Source organism: Oryctolagus cuniculus, chromosome 13, assembly GCF_051225735.1.
Source record: "Oryctolagus cuniculus isolate XC-2025 breed Fujian yellow rabbit chromosome 13, ASM5122573v1, whole genome shotgun sequence".
NCBI classification, from domain to species: domain Eukaryota; kingdom Metazoa; phylum Chordata; class Mammalia; order Lagomorpha; family Leporidae; genus Oryctolagus; species Oryctolagus cuniculus.
Window position 1 is genome coordinate 41,125,491 of NC_142879.1, and position 25,869 is coordinate 41,151,359.

The window sequence follows — 25,869 nt, forward strand, 5'->3', positions numbered from 1 at the left end:
CTTAGGAACGACACAGGACCCTGCGCTGTTCTTTTGTCTGCTCAGCCCTCCCCGGGTTTGCTGCTGGTTCTTCCCGGGTTGGCTACCAACCCTTCCACCTCCGTGGAAGGGCGGTTCCCCCTGCCACATTCCCCACTTCCGCGGGGGAGCGGCACACCGCCGGCCGGCTCTTTCGGGGGCTGCACAGGTGTTCCTTCAGATAGATGTTCCCCTTAGATGTTCCTGGTGCATGTTGTCTCTCTCCTCCTTTATAGTCCTCTTCCACCAATCCCAACTCTGCTACCCACACGCCGAGTACGCTGCTCTCCTCCAATCAGGAGCAGGTCCTACAGTTTCTTGGTTGAACTGGAGGCAGCTGCGTAGAAGCTGTTACTCCCTTCTCAGCGCCATATTGTGGGAGAGCAGATGCATAGAATAAGTCTTAATTCCAGTAACAGTCTTAGTCCGAGTTGCTCCCCACACCTTACCAACACAGTGACACTGAAGGGTATCAGCTGTTTCCCCATATGACCACAGAGCTGACTGGGAGCTGTGTCTCTTCCACTGTCCAGCATCAGGTGGGGGATTGAAACACATTTACCTTGTCCAGGGAAAGATCCAAATTCAAGATTGAAAGTACAGTTTTACTGAATGGGCATTGCTTTTGCAATTTTTTTCATAAAGTCCAAAAGTCATAAATTGAACCATCTTAAGTATGGAGCCATATTTAAGGAGAAATTTATAACAAGGAATTGGCTCACATAATTATGAAGGCTGGAAAGCCCAACACTGCAGTGTGGGCCAGCAGGATGGAGATCCAGGAGAGCTGATGGTACAGATGGAGTCTGCAGGCCATCTGCTGGAGAGTGCCTTGCTAACCGGGGAGGCTGGTCTATTTTATTCTATTCAAACCATCAACTGACTAGATGAGTCTCTCTCTCTCCCTCCCTCCCTCCCTCCCTCCCTCCCTCCCTCCTCTCTCTTTTTTATTTTATTTTATTTATTTGACAGGCAGAGTTATAGACAGTGAGAGAGGGAGACAGAGACAGAGAGAAAGGTCTTCCTTCTGTTGGTTCACCCCCCAAATGGCTGCCATGGCTGGTGCTGCGTCAATCTGAAGCCAGGAACCAGGTGCTTCTTCCTGGTCTCCCATGCGGGTACAGGGGCCCAAGCACTTGGGCCATCCTCCACTGCCTTCCCGGGCCACAGCAGAGAGCTGGACTGGAAGAGGAGCAGCCGGGACTAGAACCTGGTGCCCATATGGGATGCTGGCACCTCAGGTGGAGGATTATCAAACCAAGTGAGCCACGGGGCCGGCCCATCCCCCCCCCCCCATACACATACACACACACACACACGTTACATACAACCTATTAACAAATTCTTTCAACTTTTCTTTCAGAATATGTTCAAAGTCTAGCCATTTCTTACAGCCTCCATTGTTACCACCCTGGGCTAAGAGATACAGCTATTTTGAGATCCTTGAAGCTGGTCTAACTGCTTTCATTCTGGCTTCCTTTTGGCTCACTTTCCAGTCCTCAAAGGCCTTCTTTAAAAGTAATGTTAGACTGTAGCACTCCTCTCCCCAAAAACCTTTAATGGCTTTCCTTCTTAGAGTAAGAGCCAAAGTTCTCACCATGCTTAACACACCCTATATGGGAGGCAGCACTGTGGCATAGCAGATAAAGCCACCACCTGCAGTGCCAGTATCCCATATGAGCAATGGATTCAAGTCCCAGCTGCTCCAGCTCCCTGCAAATGGCCTGGGAACGCAGTGGAGGATGGCCCAAGTCCTTGGGTTCCTGAACCCATGTGAGAGACCCAGAAGATGCCCCTGGCTTCTGGCTTCAGCCTGCCCAGCCCTGGCCCTTCTGGCCATCTGAGGAGTGAACCAAAGGATGAAAGACCTCTCTCTCTCTCTCTCTCTCTCTCTCTCTCCCTTCCTCCCTCCCTTACCCTTTCACTCTGTAAGTCTGACTTTGAAATAAATAAATCTTTAAAAAAAAAAAAAGACCCTAGATGACCTGGCATACTGCTGCCTATTTGACCCCCTTTTCTACTCTTCTCCCTCTTGCTCATTCTACGTTAGCCACACTGGCCTCTGACTGTTCTTTGGACCAAGTACACTCCTGCATTAGAGCCTTTGCACTTTGTGTTCCTTCTGCCTGGAAGCCCCTCTCTAAGCAGTCTGCGTAAGTCACCGCTCACTTCCTTCAGAGGTCCTCGGAAACACACCTTTATCTCAGGGGCCTTCCCCAATCACCATGTTTAGAATCTATAACCTGTCCCCTTCTGTCCCTTTACTGTGCTATTTCTTTTAGCCATGGATACGTCTCAGTATTCAATAGAGTGTAACCCTCCAGGGCAAGGACTTCGTTCTCTTCTTCATCGCAGAATCTTTTTTTTTTTTTTTTTTTTTTTTGACAGGCAGAATGGACAGTGAGAGAGAGAGACAGGGGGAAAGGTCTTCCTTTTTTTTTGCCGTTGGTTCACCCTCCAATGGCTGCCGTGGCTGGCACGCTGCGGCCGGCGCAGCGCGCTGATCCGAAGGCAGGAGCCAGGTGCTTCTCCTGGTCTCCCATGGGGTGCAGGGCCCAAGCACTTGGGCCATCCTCCACTGCACTCCCTGGCCACAGCAGAGAGCTGGCCTGGAAGAGGGGCAACCGGGACAGAATCTGGCGCCCCGACCGGAACTAGAACCCTGTGTGCCAGCGCCGCTATGTGGAGGATTAGCCTATTGAGCCGTGGCGCCAGCCCCATCGCTGAATCTTAAGAACCTAGAATACCATATTGCACGTTCTCAGTAGTTTTTAAAAACGTGAATGACAGTGTAGTCTATTGACTGTTCTCTTCCTATTAATAGAATTAGAAATTAATGTACATGATCTCAGCCTCCAAAGACCAGTCCTCCTTCTGAAAACACTAGATAAAACAAAAATAGTTGTATAACTCAGAAGGCATATTCAGGAGCCAGAGACAGAGTTAGAAACAGGAGCCAAAAGAGTAACAGGAGTGCTGTACCTGGCTTTGTCTTGAGAGCATTTGACAGCCAGGTGATCTGAACTTTGGTTTTTGTGACTTTGACAAGATCAAGAGAGAAAAAAACCATGGCTGTGGTTTGGATATGGTTTGAGTTCCCCAAGGCTTCGCATATTGAAATTTAAACCACCTGGTGAGCTATTCAGAGGGTAAACACTTCGTTCAGATAGGATAGTTAGAGGTGGGACTTTCACTGGGATTAGGTAAGGCCATTGGGATGGAATTTTCCTGATTGAATTTCTGGTGGCTGTATAAGAAGAGGAAAAGAAACCAGAAGCACAAATGTTCCTGTGTGCTTTCCCTTCTCTTGCCTGGTGGTGCCTTGCACCACCTTGGAGAAGCCAGTGATGAGGCCATCAACTCTTGTCCTTGGATGTCCAGAACTGGGAGCCAAAACAAAATTCTTTTATTTAAATAATAGCCTGCCTTAGGTATTTTGTTACAGTGACACAAAATGGACTATCACAAAGACAAATCTTTTGTGTTCCTGAGTTAGGAATGGAATAGTAGCTCCCCACCCCAACCCTCCATTAAATTAGAGCCCCAAAGTTCTTCCCTCATTATAAAGGATGAACTGGATGTAACAGCAACTTATTTCCATCTAGGAATTGCATAACTTGAACTTTTATTGAGTAAAGGGGAAAACAAAAATGTTCATTGATAGCTCATAATTATAAGCTAGCCCATATATGGATGAAAGACTAAATTTACACTACTTAGATAATTTGAGACATCTCAAACTGAAAATTTAATTTGAGGTGATTTTAAGTGGCTGGTACCCTCAGGTGTCAGCAAATGTCAGTCTTACCTACAGGAACTCACATTCATCCTAATCCTCAAAGAATTTGTCCACATAAAATTCTAAGAAATATAACTACCACTCAGAAAATTAATGAACCTATAGGGAAGAAGAACAACATAAGTGACAGCCAGTTGAGTCAAGAGACAGAAGCAGCATAGGGCAAGGCCTTCAAGTATTGGAATTACCATGCAAAGAAGATAAGGTATGTTTTTTATTATTTAAAGAAATAAAGAAAAGATTGAAAATATGGATAAAGAGCAAGAGACTATTAAAAATGTCCAAGCATATTTCAAAAGAACCAAATAAACATCTATAGCTAAAAATTGATAAGATCAACAGAAAATTAAATACAGTTGAGGAAAGAATTATTTTAGGAGAGCTAAACAAATTATTAAGAATGAATCACTGAGAAATTAAGAGATAAAAGTAGAGAGATGAAGATTCAATGAAGATAAAGCTGGATTTCCAGGAGCAGAGAAAGGATATGGCACACACACAAAAAAAGATAGTAGCTAATTTTTCAAAACTGATGAAACTTATCAATCCATAGATTTGGAAGTCCAATATATTCTAAATAGAATAAATAGAAACAATTCCAAATCTGATCACATCATGGGCACCAGTTTGAGTCCCGAATTCTGCACTTTCAATCCAGCTCCCCGCAATGTGCCTGGAAAAGCAGCAGAAGATGGCCCACATACTTGGGCCCCTGCCACCCACATGGGAGACCAGAAGAAACTCCTGGCTCCTGGCTTCAGACCAGCCACTCAGTTCCTCACACATTTTCCTTCTCTCTATATAGCTCTGCCTTTCAAATAAATAAATCTTTAAAACAAATAAATAAAAATTTGTAATTTTTCTAATCGTTTCTTGCTAATGAATACATTTGAAAGTCAAAGCTACAAAGAGGGAGACACACACACACACAGAGGGAGAGAGAGAGAGAGAGAGAGAGAGAGAGAGAGAGAGAGAGAGAGAGAGAGAGAGAGGTCTTCCATCTTCTGGTTCATCCCACAAACGGCCACAATGGCCCAAGCTGCACTGATCTGAATCCAGGAGCCTGGAGCAGCACTGATTGGAAAGGGTGAGCCAGGAGCCCCCTTCCAGGTCTCCCATGTGGGTGCATGGGCCCAAGCACTTTGGGCCATCCTGTACTGCCTTCCCATGCCATAACAGAGAGCTGGATCAGAAGTGGAGCAGCCAGGACTAGAACCGGCACCCATATGGGATGCCAGCACTTTGGGCATCTATGCCACTGCGCCACCCCAAATAATTCACTGTATGATTGGTCATGACTTTGGTCATCCCTAATATTTCATAAAACTGAACAAGTGTTGGGTTAGCATTTGCCTGGCTTATCCTTTTGTTTTTAAAGCCCTTCACCTGTTGTTATTGCTGTTGCTTTTCCAACCCCTTTCTGTGGCATTAAAAATCAACACATTGCTTCTATTGTGGTTAAAACACACACACAAGCTACCATCTTAGCCATTTTTAAGAGTGCAGTTCCATGGTATCAAGGCTGTTCACACTGTTCTGCGACCAGCACTGCCAACCGTCTTCCCAGCTCTTTTCACCCTCTCAGACAGAAACTCTACCCTCCCCCAGCCCCTGGAGACCACCACTCTACTTTCTGTCTGGAGACATGACTCTGCTAGGTATCCCATAGGAGTGAAATCGGTCTTTCTGTCACTGGGTTTCCTCCACCCATCCCTGTGTGACCTTATACTTTTTATGTCTCTTACCCACAGTATATAGATTATTAAAGGTTCTGATCTGAAAAATCTTGTTACATGATTGCAGATTTAATGTATTTACACATACTGCAATTAATTATATATTTGAATTTATTTCTATCAATTTTTTATTTTAAAAAAATTATACTTTTTTTTCTCTTTCCTGCTTCCTTTCCCTCTGCACTGATACTGACTCACAAGTAATCTTTTTTTTAGTTACCCTACATTTTAGCATGCATAATTAAATAGAAATGAATGTTTTAATAATATTTCTCTATCCTCTTCCTGGATAATGAGAGAGATTAGGAAGTTTAATTTGAATTTTCCTTTATTTGTCATCTTATGTGTTATGATTTTATTGCACTTAGGTTTTGGGTTATGTTTACACCCTGATATGCTATTTTTGTTTGTATTGTCTATCTTTATTCAGATATTCACACATTTGCCATTTTCTTTTCTCATCATTACTTTTTTTTACAAGATTTATTTATTATTTGAAATGCAGAGTTGCAGAGAGGCAGAGGTAGAGAGAGAGGTTGTCCATTAGCTGGTTTACTCCCCAGATGGCCTGCAACAGCCAGAGCTGGGCCAATCCAAAACCAGAAGCTAGGAACTTCCGCTGGGTCTCCCACACTGGTGCAGGGACCCAAAGACTTGTGCCATCTTCTATTGCTTTTCCAGGCCATAGCAGAGAGCTAGATCAGAAGTGGAGCAGCAAACCAGTGCCAATATGGGATGCTGGCACTGTAGGTGGCAGCTTTAGCCACTGTGCAAGCGCCGGCCCCCTCATCATTGCTTCTTACAACTTGGTCCTCATCTCTGGATTCCATCTCCTTCCACAAGTTCACCCTGTAGTAGTTCTCCCATAGTGCTTTGTCTAAAGAGCTCAGTAAATGTTTATTAAGTGGATAAATGACGTTAATCAAATTAGTATAGTTTAAACAACTTGAAGAATCTACTTTGTGTAGATGGCTGTATCAGATAGGTAGATAAGACACTTGGCCACAGAGGCACAAGGGACAGAGACATTACCTGGTTTTAGTTAGTACTAAAGGACTTCATTAAAGAAAGTTCTTCACATTTTTCTCTGTGCTTAAAACTAGGCTGTGCCATCAAATCCTATAGAAAGCTATGATTTTTCTTTTATGCTGAACTAACTTTTGTGGAAAATTCCCATATTGGTTGGAATTTATTTCCATAATTGATAAATTAAACTTAAATTTTCACTGCATTTGAGGCCCAGTACTAAACTGATAGCAACAGGTTTGAAATCATTCTTACGTGGAATTTGAACCCATTTTCACAATGCTTTGAATCATAACTATTTTATTTGGTGAGTAGGCCATGTATACAAGTGTGATTGTGATTTGCTTGTGTATAAAGACATGTTTCTTTATTCCTTCTAGTATGCAAGGAATTCTTGGATCGATTCTACAACTCCTTGATAGCCAGAGGAGTTCACTTTTCACTGGAGATCATAGAAAAAGAGTTGATCAGCTTCTGCTTGGATGCCAAAGGAAAAGAAAACCGCCTGGTATGGTCAGTTTTCACCTGTCATTTTTCCCGTGTGCTTAAAGAAAATTGCTCATTGTTTCATTTCTCCTCTTGGACCTGGTAGCCTCTCACTCACATGCTCCCCTCCAGCATGTTCTTTGGGGACAGCAACCAGAAAGTCGATTTTCCAGTGAAACGTAGTCCTGTGAGTTTTTATCCAGTTTCATTTGGATTTCTGAGTAAACTAAAGGCAACCAATTCCATCTTTTCTTCAATTATAAAATGGAATTCCTAATGAGAATTAGCTGTGCTAGGCATGGGACGACTTTCAATTTCCTACCGGAACAATGAGTCAAACCTATCAGAACATTTTATACTATTATTTATTTGTAATTAATGAAGTGTTTGTTTTCTTGTAACAGCACTTGTATTATGCTTCCTGGGTATACACATCCACTTGTTTCCTACATCACTAAGGACATTTTTCAGGTCAATTCCTTTTTGCTTAAAATGGTCACTTTGAATTTGTCAGCTCAATCTGCATTGTTGATGACTCACCATTGATATATTGTTGGAACTCTGGTCATTTATTTATGCCATTAAATTTTATTTTTTTAATGTAAATTTCTTAAATCGGGTAGCTTGAGAGGCAGTGTGAATATTGCGTAATGGAATGGGGCACGGATTTTATAATTCTGTCTCTCCTTGCTGGCTGGGCAACCTTCATTTAGTTGGCTTGGGTGTTAAATAGAGATATTAATAGTACTTACTTCACAGGATTGTTGTGAACATGAAATAAGTTACTACCTTTAAAGCGCTGAGAAGAGCACCTGCACAGAGAACACAGTGTTAGCTCTTCTCATTAGCTTTTTAACACCAGGTGAAATAGAGGGCACTTCTGATTAGCATCATCACAAGAAGGGAGTCATTTGTTTCTGCTGTCTGGACTGTGAAGACTAGGTTAATCACTTTCTCCCCTCTCCTTACTAGGCTTCTTTTTTGTTTGTTTGTTTTGCATTATCTGGGATGCTACATTCTCTTGGTTTTCCTTCAGTGCTATTACCTAGGAGCCACAAAGGATGCTGCCACAAAGATCCTAAGTGAAGTCACTCGCCCAATGAGTGTGCATATGCCCGCAGTGAAGATCTGTGAGAAGCTGAAGAAGATGGACAGCCAGATCTGTGAGCTGAAATATGGTATAGCAAAGCCACATGTTTTCCCCAGTGTGTCGCTGAACCATGTAACACAGGGCCATGTTTTCTAAAATGTCAGTGTTAGGAAAGGCTGCGGGGCTGATGAGTGATGCCCAGAGCCACCTGAGCTTCACGGAGGGAAGAGAAATAAACAGTACTGGCAAATCAGCTCCTGGTTAAAACTGCAACCCAAATAGCAAAGTTTGAGCTCCTATGTTACTAAGGCAATGTCAGCTATGTATGTCAAAGAAAATACATAAGAAATTATTTAAAATCTCAAAACATAAGGAGAGCAGCTACAATTTAGCTTTAGTGACCTAATCAAACAAAACCTATTAAAACAAAAGCTGCATCTATTCAAAGATGATACAAAAATGTTGATGCTGGAAATGGTACCCTACCTTTCTTTTTAGGCACCTCTATACTGTCAGTTTTAAATGACAGGAAACAGGTTTTTTACATCAAGTCAAGTTTTGCCTGATGAAATGACTTATCAAGGGGTGCCTAAAATAAACAGAAATGAAAGAAAGTTGATGTTCTATTTAAAACATTATGTTTGAGGGCCAGCGCCGCAGCTCACTAGGCTAATCCTCCACCTAGCAGCATCGGCAAACCGAGTTCTAGTCCCGGTTGGGGCGCCAGATTCTGTCCTGGTTGCCCCTCTTCCAGGCCAGCTCTCTGCTGTGGCCTGGGAGTGCAGTGGAGGATGGCCCAAGTGCTTGGGCCCTGCACCCCATGGGAGACCAGGAGAAGTACCTGGTTCCCGGCTTCGGATTGGCACAGTGCACCGGCCGCAGCGGCCATTGGAGGGTGAACCAACAGTAAAGGAAGACCTTTCTCTCTGTCTCTCTCTCTCACTGTCCACTCTGCCTGTCAAAATAAAAAAAAACATTATGTTTGGCCTTCTAAATTTTACATAGATACGTCTATTCTTATACTGAGGATTTGTAACTAGCCCAGCCTCTGGGATAAATTGGTAAGTAAAAAAGGCTGGGAGACTCCACCCTCTGCCTGTCCTAACACCTGAAATTCCTCCAGTAGAGACTCACTTCTTCTGCTTAAGTCATTGTTTCATGTTACATACCAAGTATAGTATTACAAACTGTCTTTAGCATTCAACTCTGAATTATTTTAGTCTAGTTTTTTAACACAGCTGTGTAGTATGCCTGTGCACCACAGCTTCAAAGCTAGCTTTAAATAGCTTTAAAGGTACCAAAGATAACCTGTTTTTCAATTTCCAAGGCAGACCCTACCTTCCAGGGTAGTTATTATGGACAGGTATCCTTTTTATTGGCTTCAAAGTAATGAAGCAGAGGCAGAGATCACTGGGTTCACATAAACAGCATTCACAAAAGGGACAAGCCTGTGCTGACTCTTTTGTTCAACACATTTATTTTGCATAACTTTTCCTACATGAAGAGGATCTTACAGAGCTCCCAAATAATAGAAAAATCAGTCAGATATGACTGAGAGGAAATGAAGGTTTTGGCGAGGCTGGCCATTAGAAGTCCTTGGGCAGCCACGAACCAATTGTAGCTTTTGTGTTGACCTTCTCTTTGCAGTTTCAGGGTGGCTGCAGAGGGCCCCCCCACCTTTTTTTTTTTTTTTAAAGATTTATTTATTTGAAAGAGTTACAGAGAGGCAGAGAGAGATAGAGAAGCCTTCCATCCACTGGTTCACTCCCCAGATGGCTGCAACGGCTAAAGCTGTGCTAATTCAAAGCCAGGAGCCAGGAGCTTCTTCTGGGTCTCCCATGTGGGTGCAGGGGCCCAAGGACTTGGGTCATCTTCTACTGCTTTCCCAGGCCACAGCAGAGAGCTGGATCAGAAGTGGAGCAGCCGGGACTTGAACCAGTGACCATATGGTATGCCAGAGCTGCAGGCGGCGGCTTTACCTGCTATGCCACAGCGCTGACCCTGGGTTCCCCCTTTTTAAAAATGTACGCCAGCTACCAAGTTCTCTTGAAAAATCCAGCTGCTGACACTGACAGAAAAGTATTTTTCTCCTCAACCACTTATTTTGAGTAGATCAATAGTTCAAATTTCTTCTTCCCTGCTTATTTTGGTGGGAAAGATGAGAGCCAACACATGTTGAGAGCCTTTACACATGTTGGAGATTCATAATTTGGGCTATGAAAGTTTCTACTTTTAAAGGTACCCTGAGGAGTCAGCCATGAAATTAACAAGCAAGGTAAGTGTAGAGTTAGAGTATGCTCTCAGTGAAGATGGTGACATTTGGCTCTTCATTTGAAAGACTGTTCTGTTAATTTTCTTTTTTAGAAGGGTGAAGATCCTGTAACATTTTAAGTGTTTGTTTTCGGGAACACAGCGTGTAGCTGACCATCCCAATAAAAAAAAAAGCTTTAAAAGACAATTTTGAAATTTGAACACACTGGAACTTTTTGACAAATCATTTAACTGTTGAGTTTAGAATATTTGCACGTGGTATGTTGTTTTACATAGGGACAAGGAACAGATTTTAAATGAGAAGTCAAGCTGTAAAAGTCTTAGGCTGTCACTAATGAAAAAATCAACTTAAATATTGTAAACTCACATGGCAGTGGGGGAGTGACAAAGGAGATTTTCCTTTGAAAGAGGAAAATTACCTCTTTCTGTTAGAGAAATTATAGTCATCATTACATTATAAATTGCCTTATTGTTTTTCTAATATTGGACTTGTCAATAGAAATCTTAATATTTTCTGCAGAGAATCTGTAAGCAGGGAAACAGTAATCTTGCTAGAAGAGTTAGTTGTTAGTGACAAGTGTCATTAGGACCAATGGCAAGAGCTAGGTTGGCTGGCACCGAAGCACTAGCATTGGAGAAGGGTTGGGATAATTTGGTAATAACAGCGGGGGCATGGCATCAGGTGAGCTTAAACAGAGATCCAAAATAATTAAGGCTCAGTGGAAAAGCTCCTAATTTTATTATGTATGGATTTCTTTACATGCTTATTGAAAACCCAAGAGTGGTTTTTTGTTTTTGTTTTTGTTTTTGTTTGACAGGCAGAGTGGACAGTGAGAGAGAGAGACAGAGAGAAAGGTCTTCCTTTTTCTGTTGGTTCACCCCCCAATGGCCGCTGCAGCCAGCGCGCTGCAGCCGGCACACGGCGCTGATCCAAAGCCAGGAGCTAGGTGCTTATCCTGGTCTCCCATGCGGGTGCAGGGCCCAAGCACTTGGGCCATCCTCCACTGCCCTCCCGGGCCACAGCAGAGAGCTGGCCTGGAAGAGGAGCAACTGGGACAGAATCCGGCGCCCCGACCGGGACTAGAACCCGGAGTGCTGGCACCACAGGCAGAGGATTAGCCTACTGAGCTGCGGCATCGGCCCCAAGAGTGTTTTGTAATGTGTTTGCTCATCTGTCTTACTGAAGATGGTCCTATGGGCAAAAGTGAACCGTAACCTGCTGGTTAACTATGATTTATGGCTTTTAGTTGGCCACAACCATGGCCCTCCAAAGGCACAGCTTTTTATGGATTTCCTTCTTTTTACTTTAGGAGCATAATTAGGATGTGGTGCTAGTTGCTTTAATAATGCTGATCTTGTGAATCCTTGGGGTGGTAACACACTCAAGCAAATAAGATCCCTGGGAAAGAAAGTTGAATAGAACACAAATTATTCTGATAGCTTGGTAAAGTTGTCTTTTGATACCCCATGGGGAACTGGCTCCAGGCTACTCCAATCTGTAGATGCTTAAGTTTCTTATATAAAATGGTGCATATCTGCATTTAACCTAGGTACTTCCTTGCACGTACTTCAAATCTTCTCTAGCTGACTTCCAGGACCTAATACAATGTAAATACTATGCAAATATCTGTCATTTTGCATTGTTTAGGGAATGATGAGAACAAAGTCTGTACACATTCAGGACAGAGGCAATGTTTCTATCTGAATATTTTTGACCTGTGGTTGATTGAGTCTGCAGATATGGAATCCGCAGATATGGAGGGCTGGCTGTATATATCATATTTTCTTTAGGGTATGTTTTGGTTTCCATGGAAATTGAAACCGTTCCCCAATTTGGACCATAGGTCAGCATTGAGATAAGCAATACCATATGCTTCTTTAAGTGTTTCATAGGGTTTTATGATTTAATTTTTTTCAATTATGCTCTTTTTTTGGCATTTAGAAAAGAAATTGGACTTGGCATCAGCTGACCTGTGGAAGATGAGAGTAGCAGAACTGAAACAGATACTGCGGAGCTGGGGGGAAGAGTGCAGGGCTTGTGCAGAGAAAACTGACTATGTGAACCTGATCAAAGAACTGGCCCCCAAGTATGCAGCGATGCACCCTCAGACAGAACTCTGACCACGGACACCAGCACCCATCAACCGTACTTAGAGAAAAATGACTCTCTGGGATATGGACATGCTGCTTAAGGACGACTGGGAATTGCACTGTTTGGTCTTATAGTTTTTGTCTTGATATTATACCTCAGAATTTTGGTAGTTGTGTTGAAGAGTAAAACTTCCAGTGTTGCATTGTACATTTGTAGTGCACCAAAACCTCCAAGTGCCTTCTAAAATAGGGGAAAGTGAGCTACTAAGACTGATCGAATAAGATGGTTCTAAGAAGCAAAGAAGGCTTCTGTCCATGCACAACTTTTTTTTATTAAATATATTGGACTAGGACAAAAGAAACAATGTTTAGCTTACCTAATGCAGACTTCAACCCTAAACAATAATTTAGTATGTTTAAATATTTTTTAGAGTAAACTTTGTATTTTCAACTGCAAATCACTGTACATTCTAGCTCTCTTCTTTCCTATCTAAGACTTTAAATCTTGTAACTCTTGTAAGTATCAGTGATGTTTTGGCAGATTTTGTTGATATTCAGATTGCTAAGTTGATGAAGCTCAAGGTCTTTTTCATTTTTCTCTTGCACATATCAGACAAGCTTGTCATAGACAAAGCATATTAAGAGCATCTGCAGGCAACATGGAACTTTATGGTTCTTAACCATATTTTATCAACTTTAAATTGTAAAATCATTTTTAGTTCTATTTTCCAGCCACATAAGAAACTAAGGAAGAAATACTTATCTTTGGGCCGGCACTGTGGTGTAGTGGACTAAGCTTCTGCCTGTGGCACCGGTTCAAGTCCCAACTGCTCCTCTTCTGATCCAGCTCTCTGCTGTGGCCTGGGAAAGCAGTAGAAGATGGCCCAAGTCCTTGGGCCCCTGCACCCACGTGGGAGACCTGGACGAAGAACCTGGCTTCAGATGGGCTCTGCTCTGGCCATTGTGGCCATCTGGGGAATGAACCTGCAGATGGAAGACCTTTCTCTCTGTCTCTCTCTCTCTCTGTAACTCTACCTCTCAAATAAATAAATAAAATCTTAAAAAAAGAAATGCTTATCTTTGTGTGGTGCATGGAGGTGGGGAATGACAGAGGAACAGTGTTCCCATGGAACCTTCTGGGGTGATGGCAATGTCCTGTACCTTGATTGGAGTGGTGGTTATATGGATGACCACCACTGTCAAACTCATCTAGTGGTACAGTTAAGATCTGGACATATTATTGTATGTAAATTACATGTAAGAGAACTGCTATAGAATCATTATTTGAAAATCAACTAAAATTAATTGACGCAAATACACTGTCAAGAATTGTGTTTACTGACAGTCCCTTTTGGAGAGTAGAGGAGAAATTTTCCAGACAAAGTATATATTGAAAGTGGAGTTTTCACTTTTAAATGCTGCAGAGGTAGAATTTTCAGCTGGGCAGTTCAGATGTAACCAAATTTGTCAGAGAATTGATGGTTCTTAAGGAGATATGTATATTATGTAACTGAAAGTAATAATAAAAATATTTGGTGTAATGTATGGCCAAAAGTGATGACTGCTTCTGGATTTTGGCTGCTTAATCATCACGTGTAATGCATCTACTTTTTTTTATTTATTTTTAAGATTTATTTATTTATTTGAAAGTCAGAGTTACACAGAGAGAAGGAGCGGCAGAGAGAGAGAGGCCTTCCATCCGCTAGTTCACTACCCACATGGCCGTGATGGCTGGAGCTGGGACGATCTGAAGCCAGCAGCCAGGAGCTTTTTCTGGGTCTCCCACGTGGGTGCAGGGCCCAAGGACTTGGGCCATCTTCCATTGCTTTCCCAGGCCATAGCAGAGAGCTGGACTGGAAGAGGGGCAACCGGGACAGAATCCGGCACCCCAACCAGGACTAGAACCCAGAGTGCTGGTGCCACGGGCAGAGGATTAGCCAAGTGAGCCATGGCACTGGCCCTGAGCCAGCTTCTTTAAGGTGTATATGCCCTTCTATCTTCTTCACCCCCAGAACCACCCCCATGTCCCACTTAAAACTCTAATCGCATGCCAGAACTTAATCACATGCCAAACTTGGCTGCAAGGGAGTTTAGGAAATAAAACTCTAATCGCATGCCAGAACTTAATCACATGCCAAACTTGGCTGCAAGGGAGTTTAGGAAATTACATTTTGGGTTGGGCTCATTGATAAAATCAGGAATTTGTTATTGTTGCTATGACTGGGGCAGAAGGTAGAAACATGGCCACAAACCATCTCTGCCACATAGTGTAAATTTTTCCTTAGCATGACTCTTAGTTATAATTCTGGTTATCAAACTCCAAATAACTCTTCATTCTTCTCGTTGCTTATATTTTACATAGATATAAGCAATTCTATTTTTCCTCATTTTTTTTAAAAAAAGATTTATTTATTTTTATTTGAAAAGTAGAGTTAGAGAGAGAGAGAGATCTTCCATCCAATGGGTTCAATTCCCAAATGGCCACAAAGTCTAGGGCTGGGCCAGGTCAAAGCCAGGAGCCCAGAAATCCATCCAGTCTCCCATGTGGATGGCAGAAACCCAAACAAGTGAGCCATCTTCCTCTGCTTTCCCAACACAATAGCAGGGAGTTGAATTAGAAGTGGAGCAGCCAAGACTTTAACCAGTGCTTATATGGGCTGCCAGCATCACAGACAGTGGTTTAACCTGCTGGGCCACAATGCTGGCCTCTTTCCTTGTGTTTTGAATTTGACAAGAATTGAGTACAGTTTTCCTATTTTATTTTCATTTAAAATTACTTCTTATCTCATGGGGCATTGTGTTTGTGTATGTATGTGTGTGTTTTACCCCAAATCTGTAAGCATTCATGAGTTAGAATTCAAGATATTCTTTAAAAAGTGACAAAACTCTGAAAGGCTTTCATCTAAATTGTACTAGTCTTAGACAGACATTGCTCTTGACCTACTCTGGATTTCAAAAATTCCAACCAAGGGGCTGGTGCTGTGGTGTAGGGGATTAAGCCACCACCTATAAGTGCTGACATCCCATGTGGACACCACTTGAAGACCTGGCTGCTCTCCCTCCTATCCAGCTCTCTGCTATGGCCTGAGAAAGCAGTAGAAGAAGGCCCAAGTCCTTAGGCCCTGGCACCCACGTGGGAGACCTGGAAGAAGCTCCTGGCTCCTGGCTTCGGATCAGCGCAGCTCTGGCCATTGTAGCCAATTGGGGAGTGAACCAGCAGATAGAAGACTTCTCTTTCTCTGACTCTCCTTCTCTCTGTGTGTAATTCAGACTTTCAAATAAAATAAATAAATCTTTAAAAAATTCCAAACAAAAGACTCATCATTTTGGCTTGTAAATAAATATGAGATCAGATATAACATTTAGAGTACATATGGAAAGTTGTAGTTTTTCATTTGCATATGAATGATTTATAATTCACATTCCACAAAGAAGTTTTAAATCTTGACCAAATTAGCTCAGCATATAGGACAAGAAAATATTTTATTAGTAGATCTTTAAAAAAACACTAATGCATTTTATGATGCAAAGGCCTTGTCTGAATTTGTGCCTCTCTTAATAAGTGCCTTTTCTATGCACATAGCTGGCTGTGTTTATCCTGGAGGTCTCATCCGAAAGAAATTACTGCAAGAGAGTCATTTTTTTTTCAATGTGTTTGAAATAGACCATTCCACACAAAGAGAAATTCTTTTGGACATTCTATCATTCTGATATTAGAAACTTTTAGAATTTTATTTTAGTGCCTTTCCCCGTTTTAGTTTATTTTGGATCTTTTTTGTTTTCCTTTTTTATTAGTGGCTATCATTTATTTTAGCTTTTTTCCCTTCAAAAATAATATTTATTGAGTGGACATTTGGTGCAATGGTAGAGGTTTAGCTAATCTGAAAGATTTCTGCTAATGAATATATGTTTTAAAAAGCAAGAATTCTTTGATGGAAAATACCAATTTCTAAACTCTGACAGGGATCATAAAAGAAAGCTGCGGGTGTAAGAAAGAAGCAAAAGCTTGTGGAAAATTTGAGACCTTTTTTTTTTAGGAACAATTAATATTCCAGTAGCTGGCAGAGCCTCCCTTTTATCTTCCTTAAATCATAGCATTTCCCTCTGCAGCCACATGGGGCAGCTGTGGCCCTTTTATGAAGCACCCCAACTTCACTGTGGGAATGGGTAAAATTGTGCTCATGCTGTTTTCTTGAAATGCCCAGTTGCTACCTAGATAAATATTTTAATGTAAAAAAGTACATGTTCACATAAATGAAAGTTTCAAAGACAAAAATATGAAGAAATAAACATTACCGAAGTCTGTTTGCCAAAAATTTGTAATAAAATGAATAAAAACTACTGCCTTATACACTGTCTTTACCAGTAAGTGATGAATTAGTATAAATTGTAATTTAAATGCCCACTTCAGATTTCCCACCTAGCTGATGGCAGATTTTATCCTGATGCAAATATTTTCAAGGCAAGTCACAGTCCAATAATTTTGTTATTTTCTTGCTGAAATGTGATGACATGCATGAAATTTTAGGTTAACTTCAGGAATGTTGAGAAATAAAATTTTTCAATTCCCTAAGAAAAAGCTTCAATATTTCTTGCAAAGGAATTGTACCCCAAATTATTTCACTCTTACAATAACATTCTGAAATAGAAACATTTCCCAGAAGATTGTTTTTCTACGGTAAAGCTTGGCTTATCCTGTTGTGCTTTTCTTTAAACATTTTAAAAACCTTATTAACAAAAATAATACATATTTATGGGGTATGGTATGACATTTCTTTGTTCTTCTTTGTATTCCTAGGAGCAATTTTAAGATTTGAGATTTAACCATTTTTAACATTTTGCTATATCCACTTCATGTGTAGATATTATATAAATACAGATATACACAATTTTTCTTGACAACAGGGATATCAACATCACATAATGTAGGATTCATGGCAATGATCATAAAGTAAGGAAAGAAGAATGTAGTGTCACATAGATGATATAATTCAGTGAAGATAATATTTATAAACATCTGTATACCAAATAATAGGACATCCACACAGCCTTTATAGTCTCTACATTAACTTCTACATATGAAAAAAAAAATGTGGTGTTTGTCTTTCTTCGTTTGGCTTATTTCACTTAGCATGATGATCTCCAGTTCCATCCATTTTGTTGCAAATGTCAGGATTTCATTATTTTTTTGGCTGAGTAATATTCCATCACATATATATCTACACACTACATTTTCTTTTCCAATCACCAGTTGCTATTTTGAATAAATTGTTTGTTTGTTTGACAGGCAGAGTGGACAGTGAGAGAGACAGAGACAGAGAGAAAGGTTTTCCTTTGCCGTTGGTTCACCCTCCAATGGCCGCCACAGCTAGCGCACTGCTGCCAGCGCACCGCACTGATCCGAAGCCAGGAGCCAGGTGCTTCTCCTGGTCTCCCATGCGGGTGCAGGGCCCAAGCACTTGGGCCATCCTCCACTGCACTCCTGGGCCATAGCAGAGAGCTGGCCTGGAAGAGGGGCAACCGGGACAGAATTCGGCTCCCCGACCGGGACTAGAACCCGGTGTACCAGTGCCGCACGCGGAGGATTAGCCTATTGAGCCGCGGCGCCAGCCTGAATAAATTGTTCTTATAAGTTCTTCCTTGCCAGATCATTGTGGGTATATAAAAATGCTATTGATTTTTATGTGTTGATTTTATATCTTGCAACTTTACTAAATTATCTTATTAGTTCTAATAGTTTCTCTTTTTTGTTTTTTTAAAAAGAGATTTATTTATTTACTTATTTAAAAGAGTTACAGAGAGAGGGGGAAAGACTGAAAGAGAAAGGGATCCTCCATCCACTGGTTCACTCCCCAATGTCACAATGGCCATGGCTGGGCCAGGCTGAAACCAGAAGCCAGTAGTTTTATCTTTGTCTCCCATGTGGATGGCAGGGGCCCAAACACTTGGCCATCTTCTGCTGCTTTTCCCAGGCCATTAGCAAGGATCTGGATCAAAAGTGGAAAAGCCAAGATATGAACTGGCACCCATATCAAGTGCCAGTGTTGAAGGTGGCAGCTTTATCTACTATGCCATAATGCTGGCCCTTCTAATAGTCTCTTGGCAGAGTCTTTTTTTTAAGCTTAATTTTTTAGGATTAACATATTTTTAATCCACATTATAGTCAAAGGTTTAATGGCTATACTGAATAAGTGTAAAACAAAAAGTAAAAATAACATAGTTTAACAAGAAAATAGGCCAGGGCTATAAACAATAATCAAAGGAAAAATGTTCAACTTCACTCATATAAAGTGCGTTTTTAAATAGTCACAAAAACATTAAAACTATAATAGCATATAATTCCTATCATTTGTTTGACAAAGATTGAAATCAGTTTAACAAAGCACTGTATTTGCAGCAAAACTGATACACATAGTCACCTCTCTCTTTTATTAATTTTAGCTCCCACATATAAGAGAGAACTTGTGGTATTTGTCATTTTGTGTCTGACTTATTTCACTCATCATGGGAGTCTCCAATTCTAACCATTTTGCTGCAAATGATCGAACTTTATTCTTTTTCTATAGCTGAATAATACTTCACTGTGTGTATATACCACCTTTTTTTTTTTTTTTTTTTTTTTTTTTTTTTTTTTTTGACAGGCAGAGTGGACAGTGAGAGAGAGAGAGACAGAGAGAAAGGTCTTCCTTTTGCCGTTGGTTCACCCTCCAATGGCTGCCGCGGCCGGCGCAGCGCGCTGATCCGATGGCAGGAGCCAGGAGCTTTTCCTGGTTCACCCTCCAATGGCCGCCACAGCTAGCGCACTGCTGCCAGCGCACCGCACTGATCCGAAGCCAGGAGCCAGGTGCTTTTCCTGGTCTCCCATGGGGTGCAGGGCCCAAGCACCTGGGCCATCCTCCACTGCACTCCCTGGCCACAGCAGAGAGCTGGCCTGGAAGAGGGGCAACCGGGACAGAATCCGGCGCCCCGACCGGGACTAGAACCCGGTGTGCCAGCGCCGCAAGGCGGAGGATTAGCCTAGTGAGCCACGGCGCCAGCCTATACCACCTTTTCTTTATCCACTTATCTGATGATGGAATCCTTGGTTGGTTCCATATTGTAGTTATTGTGAGCAATGTTACTATAAACGTGGTGGAACAGGTAACTGATACAATGAGTTCATGTCTTCTAGGGGTATACTCTGTAATGGAAATGCTGGATCATATGGCGGGTCTATGTCTCGTTTTTAAGGAAATCTCCATACTGTTTTCCACAGTGGCCACACTAATTTACATTTTCACCTACAATGTTAAAGAATTCCCTTTTCTCCATATGCTTTCCAGCATTTGTCACTCTACATCTTTTGGATAATAGGCATTCTGACCTCATCGTGATTTTGATTTACATTTCCCTGATGGCTAGTGATACTGGGCATTTTTTCATGTGCTTTTTGGTCATTTTAAAAAAGATTTATTTAGCTGGTGCTGTGGCGTAGTAGTTAATCCTGCACCTGTGGCACCAACATCCTATATGGGTGCTAGTTCTAGTCCCTGTTGCTCCTCTTCCAATCCAACTCTCTGCTATGGTCTGGGAAAGCAGTAGATGATGGCCCAAGTGCTTGGGCTCCTGCACCCATGCAGCTCTGGCCGTTGTGGCCATTTGGGAGTGGACCAACGGAAGGAAGACCTTTCTCTCTCCCCCTCTCCCTCTCACTGTCTGTAACTCTACCTCTCAAATAAATAAATAAAAAAGAGTTACAGATAGAGAGAGAGAGAACATGCAAAAGAGCAGGCAAGCGCTTCAGATCTTCTACTAGTTGTCATCCCCCAAATGGTCAAACAGCTGCAACAGCTGGAGCTGGGCCAGGACAAAGCCAGGAGGCAAAAACTCCATCCAAGTCTCCCACATGGATCAAATACTTGAGCCATTTTCCACTACTTTTCCAGGTGCATTAGCAGGGAGCTGGATTGGAAGTGGAGTAGCCAGGACTTCAACCATCATTCATGGGATGCCATGTTGCAGGTGGAAACTTAACTTGCTGTACCACAATGCCAGGCCCTTTGCTGGCCATTTCTGTTTCTTCTTTTGAGAACTGTCTATTCAGATCCTTTGCCATTTAATTTTTGTTTTTGAGTTTTTTTTTTTTTTTGAGTTGCTAATATATTCTGGATATTAATCCTTTGTCAAATAAGTAGCTTGCAAATATTTCCTCCCATTCTGTCAGATGTCTCTTCACTCTATTGATTGTTTCCTTTGCGTAGAAGCCTCTGAATTTGATACAATCCTATTACCTGGTTTTACTGCATGTGCTTTGGGGTTCTTAGACAAGAAGTCTTCACCCACACCAATGTCTTGAATGGATTTCCTGTCGCTCCCCCTCTTCGTGGAGGAACGACACAGGACCCTGCACTGTTCTTTCGTCTGCTCGGCCCTCCCCGGGTTTGCTGCTGGTTCTTCCCGGGTTGGCTACTATCCCTTCCACCTCCGTGGGAGGGCAGTTCCCCCTGGCCACATTCCCCACTTCCGCAGGGGAGCGGCACACCGCCGGCCGGCTCTCTCGGGGGCTGCACAGGTGTTCCCTCAGATGTTCCCCTTAGATGTTCCCTTTAGATGTTCCTGGTGCATGCCATCTCTCTCCTCCTTTATAGTCCTCCTCCGCCAATCCTAACTCGGCTGCCCACACGCCGAGTACGCTGCTCTCCAATCAGGAGCAAGTCCTACAGTTTATTGGTTGAACTGGAGGCAGCTGTGCGGAAGCTGTTTACTTCTCTCCCAGCGCCATATTGTGGGAGAGCAGATGCATAGAATAAGTCTTAATTCCAGTAACTCAGTCCAGTCCGGGCTGCTCCCCACAATTTCCCTATAATTTTTTGCTGCAATCTATAGTCTCAGGTCTTAAAGTTAGATCTGTGATCCATCTTGAGTTGAATTTTGTATATAGTGAGTGGTAGGAATCTATTTTCATTCTTCTACTAATATAGTCCAGTTTTGCCAGCACCACTTGTTAAAAAGACTTTCCTTTTTCCAATGTATGTTCTGGGCACTTCTGTCAGAAATCAGGTATTCAATTTCCCCCTTCAGCTTTGTAAACTATATATGTCCTGAAATATATACATTTTTCTAGATTTTTAATTTATTGACTTATGGTTGTTCATAATAGTTCCTAATGATTCTTTGTATTTCTGTGGTATCAATTGCAATAATCTTTTTGTAATCTGATTTTATTGATTTGAATTTCTCTTTGTAGTTGATTTTTCTGCCTAAATTTTATGTTTTACTTTTTCCAAAAAAAAGCTCTTCATTAATATTTTATATTTAAAAAAATTTCTGGCCGGCGCCGCGGCTCACTAGGCTAATCCTCCGCCTAGCGGCGCCGGCACACCGGGTTCTAGTCCCGGTTGGGGCGCCGGATTCTGTCCCGGTTGCCCCTCTTCCAGGCCAGCCCTCTGCTGTGGCCAGGGAGTGCAGTGGAGGATGGCCCAGGTGCTTGGGCCCTGCACCCCATGGGAGACCAGGAAAAGCACCTGGCTCCTGGCTCCTGCCATTGGATCAGCGCGGTGCGCCGGCCGCAGCGCGCCGGCCGCGGCGGCCATTGGAGGGTGAACCAACGGCAAAGGAAGACCTTTCTCTCTGTCTCTCTCTCTCACTGTCCACTCTGCCTGTCAAAATAAATAAATAAATAAATAAATATATATAAAATAATTAAAAAAAATAAAAAAATTTCCATATTGTTTATTTCTCTCCTAATTTTATTATTTCTTTCCTACTACTAATTTTGGATTGGACTTTTTCTTGTTTTTACAAGTCCCTGAGATTCATTATTAATTATTTATTTGATACCTTTCCATTTTCTCAATACAGGCACTTATTTCCATAAAACTTTCTCTTAACACTGCTTTTGCTATATCTCACAAGTTTTAATATTTTGTGTTTCCATTTCCATTAATTTCAATGAATTTAAAATTTTCCTTTTGCTTTCTTCAGTGACCCACTATTCATCCAGGAGCATGTTGTTCAGATTCCTTGTATTTGTGTACTTTCTAGAGTTTCTTTTGTTGAAAATTTCCAGCTTTTTCCATTTTGACCAGAAAACTACATATGATTCCTTTATTTTGAATTTGCTGAAACTTGTTTTATGAACTAGCATCTGGTCTATACTAAATGTTCCATGCACTGATGAAAAGAGGGTGTATTCTGCAGCTGTAAGTTGAAATGTTTTGTGGCTAGCGTTGTGGCACAGTGGGTAAAGCCGCTGCCTGCAACACCAGCATCCTAGAAGGACACTGGTTCCTGTCCTAGCTGCACAGCTTCAGACCCACTTCCTTACTAATGCTCTGTGAAAAGCAGTGGAAGATGGCCCAAGTGTTCGGGCCCCTGCCACCCATGTGGGAGACCTGAATGAAGCTCTTGGCAACTGGTTTCAGCTTGGCCCAGCACTGCATGTTGTGGCCATCTGGGAAGTGAACCAGCAGATGCAAGATCTTTCTCTGTAACTCTTACTTCTAAAATAAGTAAATAAATATTTAAGAAAAATGATCAAATATTTTGTTAATGTATAATAGGTCCTTTTTTTCTACAGTATAAACTTTAAAAAAATTTTTTTTTAATTTATTTATTTGAGAAATAGAGCTACAGACAGAGAGAGGGAGAGACAGAGAGAAAGGTCTTCCATTTGCTGGTTCACTCTCCTCATGGCCACAACAGCAACAGCTGCATGGATCTGAAGCTAAGAGCCAGAAGCTTCCTCCGGGTCTTCCCACGTCGGGGCAGGGGCCCAAGCACTTGGGCCATCTTCTACTACTTTCCCAGGCCACAGCAGAGCTGGATCAGAAGTGGAGCAGCCAGCTCGATCCATTGCCCATATGGGATGCCGGTGCTATAGGCAGAGGCTTAGCCTATGATGCCACAGTGTCAGCCCTGATAAAGTTTTTGTTGTATTTTTGTCTGGTTGATCTGTCCATTGCAAAAAATGGGTTGTGTGGCCGATGCTGTGGCTCACTAGGCTAATCCTCCACCTGCGGCGCCAGCACCCCGGGTTCTAGCCCAGGTTGGGGGGCGCTGGATTCTGTCCCGGTTGCTCCTCTTCCTGTCCAGCTCTCTGCTATGTCCTGGGAGTGCAGTGGAGGATGGCCCAAGTGCTTGGGCCCTGCACCTGCATGGGAGACTAGGATAAGCACCTGGCTCCTGGCTTCAGATCGGTGCAGTGCGCCGGCCGCAACGCATCGGCCGTAGTGGCCATTTTGGGGGGGTGAACCAATGGAAAATGAAGACCTTTCTCTCTGTCTCTCTCTCTCACTATCCACTCTGCCTGTCAAAAGAAAAAATTTTTCAAGGAAAGAGAAAAAAGAAAAAAAGAAAAAAGAAAAAAAAATGGGTTGCTAATATCAGTTTATGTCTCCCTTTTGATCTATTAACATTTGTTTGGTAAAGTTGGGTACTTTGGTATTAAGTACATATGCAATTACAATAGTCATATCTTGTTGAATTTATCCCTTGATAATTTGTTTCTCTTAACAGTTTTTGTCTAAAAGTCTTTGATGTAAGTATATATATTACTGCTTTTTTTTATTTCCATTTGCAGAGAGTCTCTTTTTCCTTCCTTTCACTTTAAGTCTGTATGTGTCTACTGGTGAAGTGTGCTTCTTGCAGGCAGCACATAACTGGGTCTTTAAAAAAATCCATTCACCCCATCTGAATCTTTTAATTCTGGAATTTAATTCATTTACATTCAAAGTTATGACTAAGTAATGACTTGGTCCTGCCATTTTCCCTTTAAAATTCCTATTCTTTATTTTGTATATACTTTGTCCTTTTCCTATGTGGTTCCCAATTTTCACACTCATTTATAATGCTGATTGTCTTTCTGTTTCTGAATGTATCATGTTAGGTGTCATTTGTAAGGTCAGCCAAGTGGTGATGATTTTTTCAATTTTCAATTTTTCAAGTTTCCTGGGTAAAGCATTCTAGGTTGGCAGTTTTTTTTTTTTTTTTTTTTTTTTTTTTTTTTTCTCTTTTAGAACTTGGACAAGATCTCTCCCTTCTCTCCTGGACTGTATGATTCCTGTTGAGAATTGGCTGTCCACGTATTCAGAGTCCTTTTAAGTGACCTGGTGCTCTTTCCTTGAAAGTTTTAGGATACCCTCTTTGTGTTCCGCTTTTGCAAATGTGACTATAGCAGCTGGCATTGTGGTGCAGCTGGTTAAGCTGCCCCTGGGGACGCCCATGTTCCTTATCAGAGTGCTAGCTTGAGTCCCAGCTGCTCTGCTTCTGATCCAGCTCCCTGCTAATGCATCTGAAAGCAACAAGTGATAATTCAAGTATTTAAGTCCCCGCCATCCATGTGGGAGACCCAGATAAAGCTTTTGGTTTTGGCCTGACCCAGATCTGGCTTTTATGGACATCTGGTGAACAGTCCATTGAATAGATGATTTTCCCTCTCTCTCTCTTTCTAGCTCAAATACATACATACATAAATAAATCTTCCCCAAAGGAAAGTTTGTAATTTGTTGTGCTGAGGTTCTTGTCTGATCATGTCTACTTGGCATCACATTAGTTCTCTGTACTTAGATGACCATATCCTGCCTTTTTTTTTTTTTTGCTTTCTGGAAAACCTTATTGACATTTGGATATACAAATGAAGAATAAATACATCATCACTTCACCCCACACAGCTGTGAGCAACACCAACAACTGTGAAAGATGGACAAGACACAGGAAGTGACCACAGAGGCATGGCATGGGGCAGGGCACGTCCTTTCTCACAGTCCTGCTGGTCACCACGCTGCCAGGACACAGCCCCGTGGGAACTGAGCCCCGGGTGGCCCACGGACAGCCCCACAACACCATGACACCAACAACGTGGTGGAAAGTTGCACAGGGACAGGCCCAGGGGCCGGGAGGGTCACCCTGACTCCGAGGCAGTGCCTCTCCCTCTGCCAGCCCTGTGTGTGGCAGGCGCCCCTGTGGTGGCGGCAGAGAGGCCATGGCAAGGGGCTGTGTAAAGCAGGCGGACAGAACCCTGGCTGTAATGTCTCCAATGTGGCCTCTGGAAACTGACTCCGTTCCTCCCCAAGCAGCAAGGGATGGAGCCAAAGCCCTGTGCACCTGCTGTACTGAGGGTGGAGCCAGGAGCTTCCTGCAGACAAGGTGGTGTTCCCCATTGGAATACTGACCCCACCAAGGAACTTTGTAGCACCCTCAGGAGCAGACAGGAGGGCCTGATAACCATCACTCACAGAGCTCCCATCGGCCTCAGGTCCCCAGGGGCTCTAGGTGGCAGCAGGTTCAATCCCAGCTCCCCTGAGGAGACGGGCTCACAAGGGAAGGCAGGGCAGGACTCCCAAGTCTTCTCTGATGCCCACTGCGAACGTTCA

At 42.4% G+C, this 25,869-nt stretch overlaps 1 protein-coding gene across 2 annotated transcripts in view; it reads left to right on the forward strand.

Annotated features, from left to right (window-relative positions):
• The window catches only part of CDNF (cerebral dopamine neurotrophic factor), a 31,206-nt gene extending 6,208 nt beyond the window's left edge, over nt 1-24,998 (forward strand). The window contains exons 2-4 of one of the 2 annotated variants that reach the window (XM_002717440.6): nt 6,960-7,087; nt 8,102-8,243; nt 12,369-13,588. In XM_002717440.6, the coding sequence (XP_002717486.3) occupies nt 6,960-7,087; nt 8,102-8,243; nt 12,369-12,547 (449 nt within the window). In that variant the 3' untranslated portion in view covers nt 12,548-13,588. Of the gene's footprint in view, nt 1-6,959; nt 7,088-8,101; nt 8,244-12,368; nt 13,589-24,513 lie in introns of those variants that run through there. The other variant, XM_089311487.1, reaches the window with a different exon arrangement.
• Nucleotides 24,999-25,869: the final 871 nt, after the last annotated feature.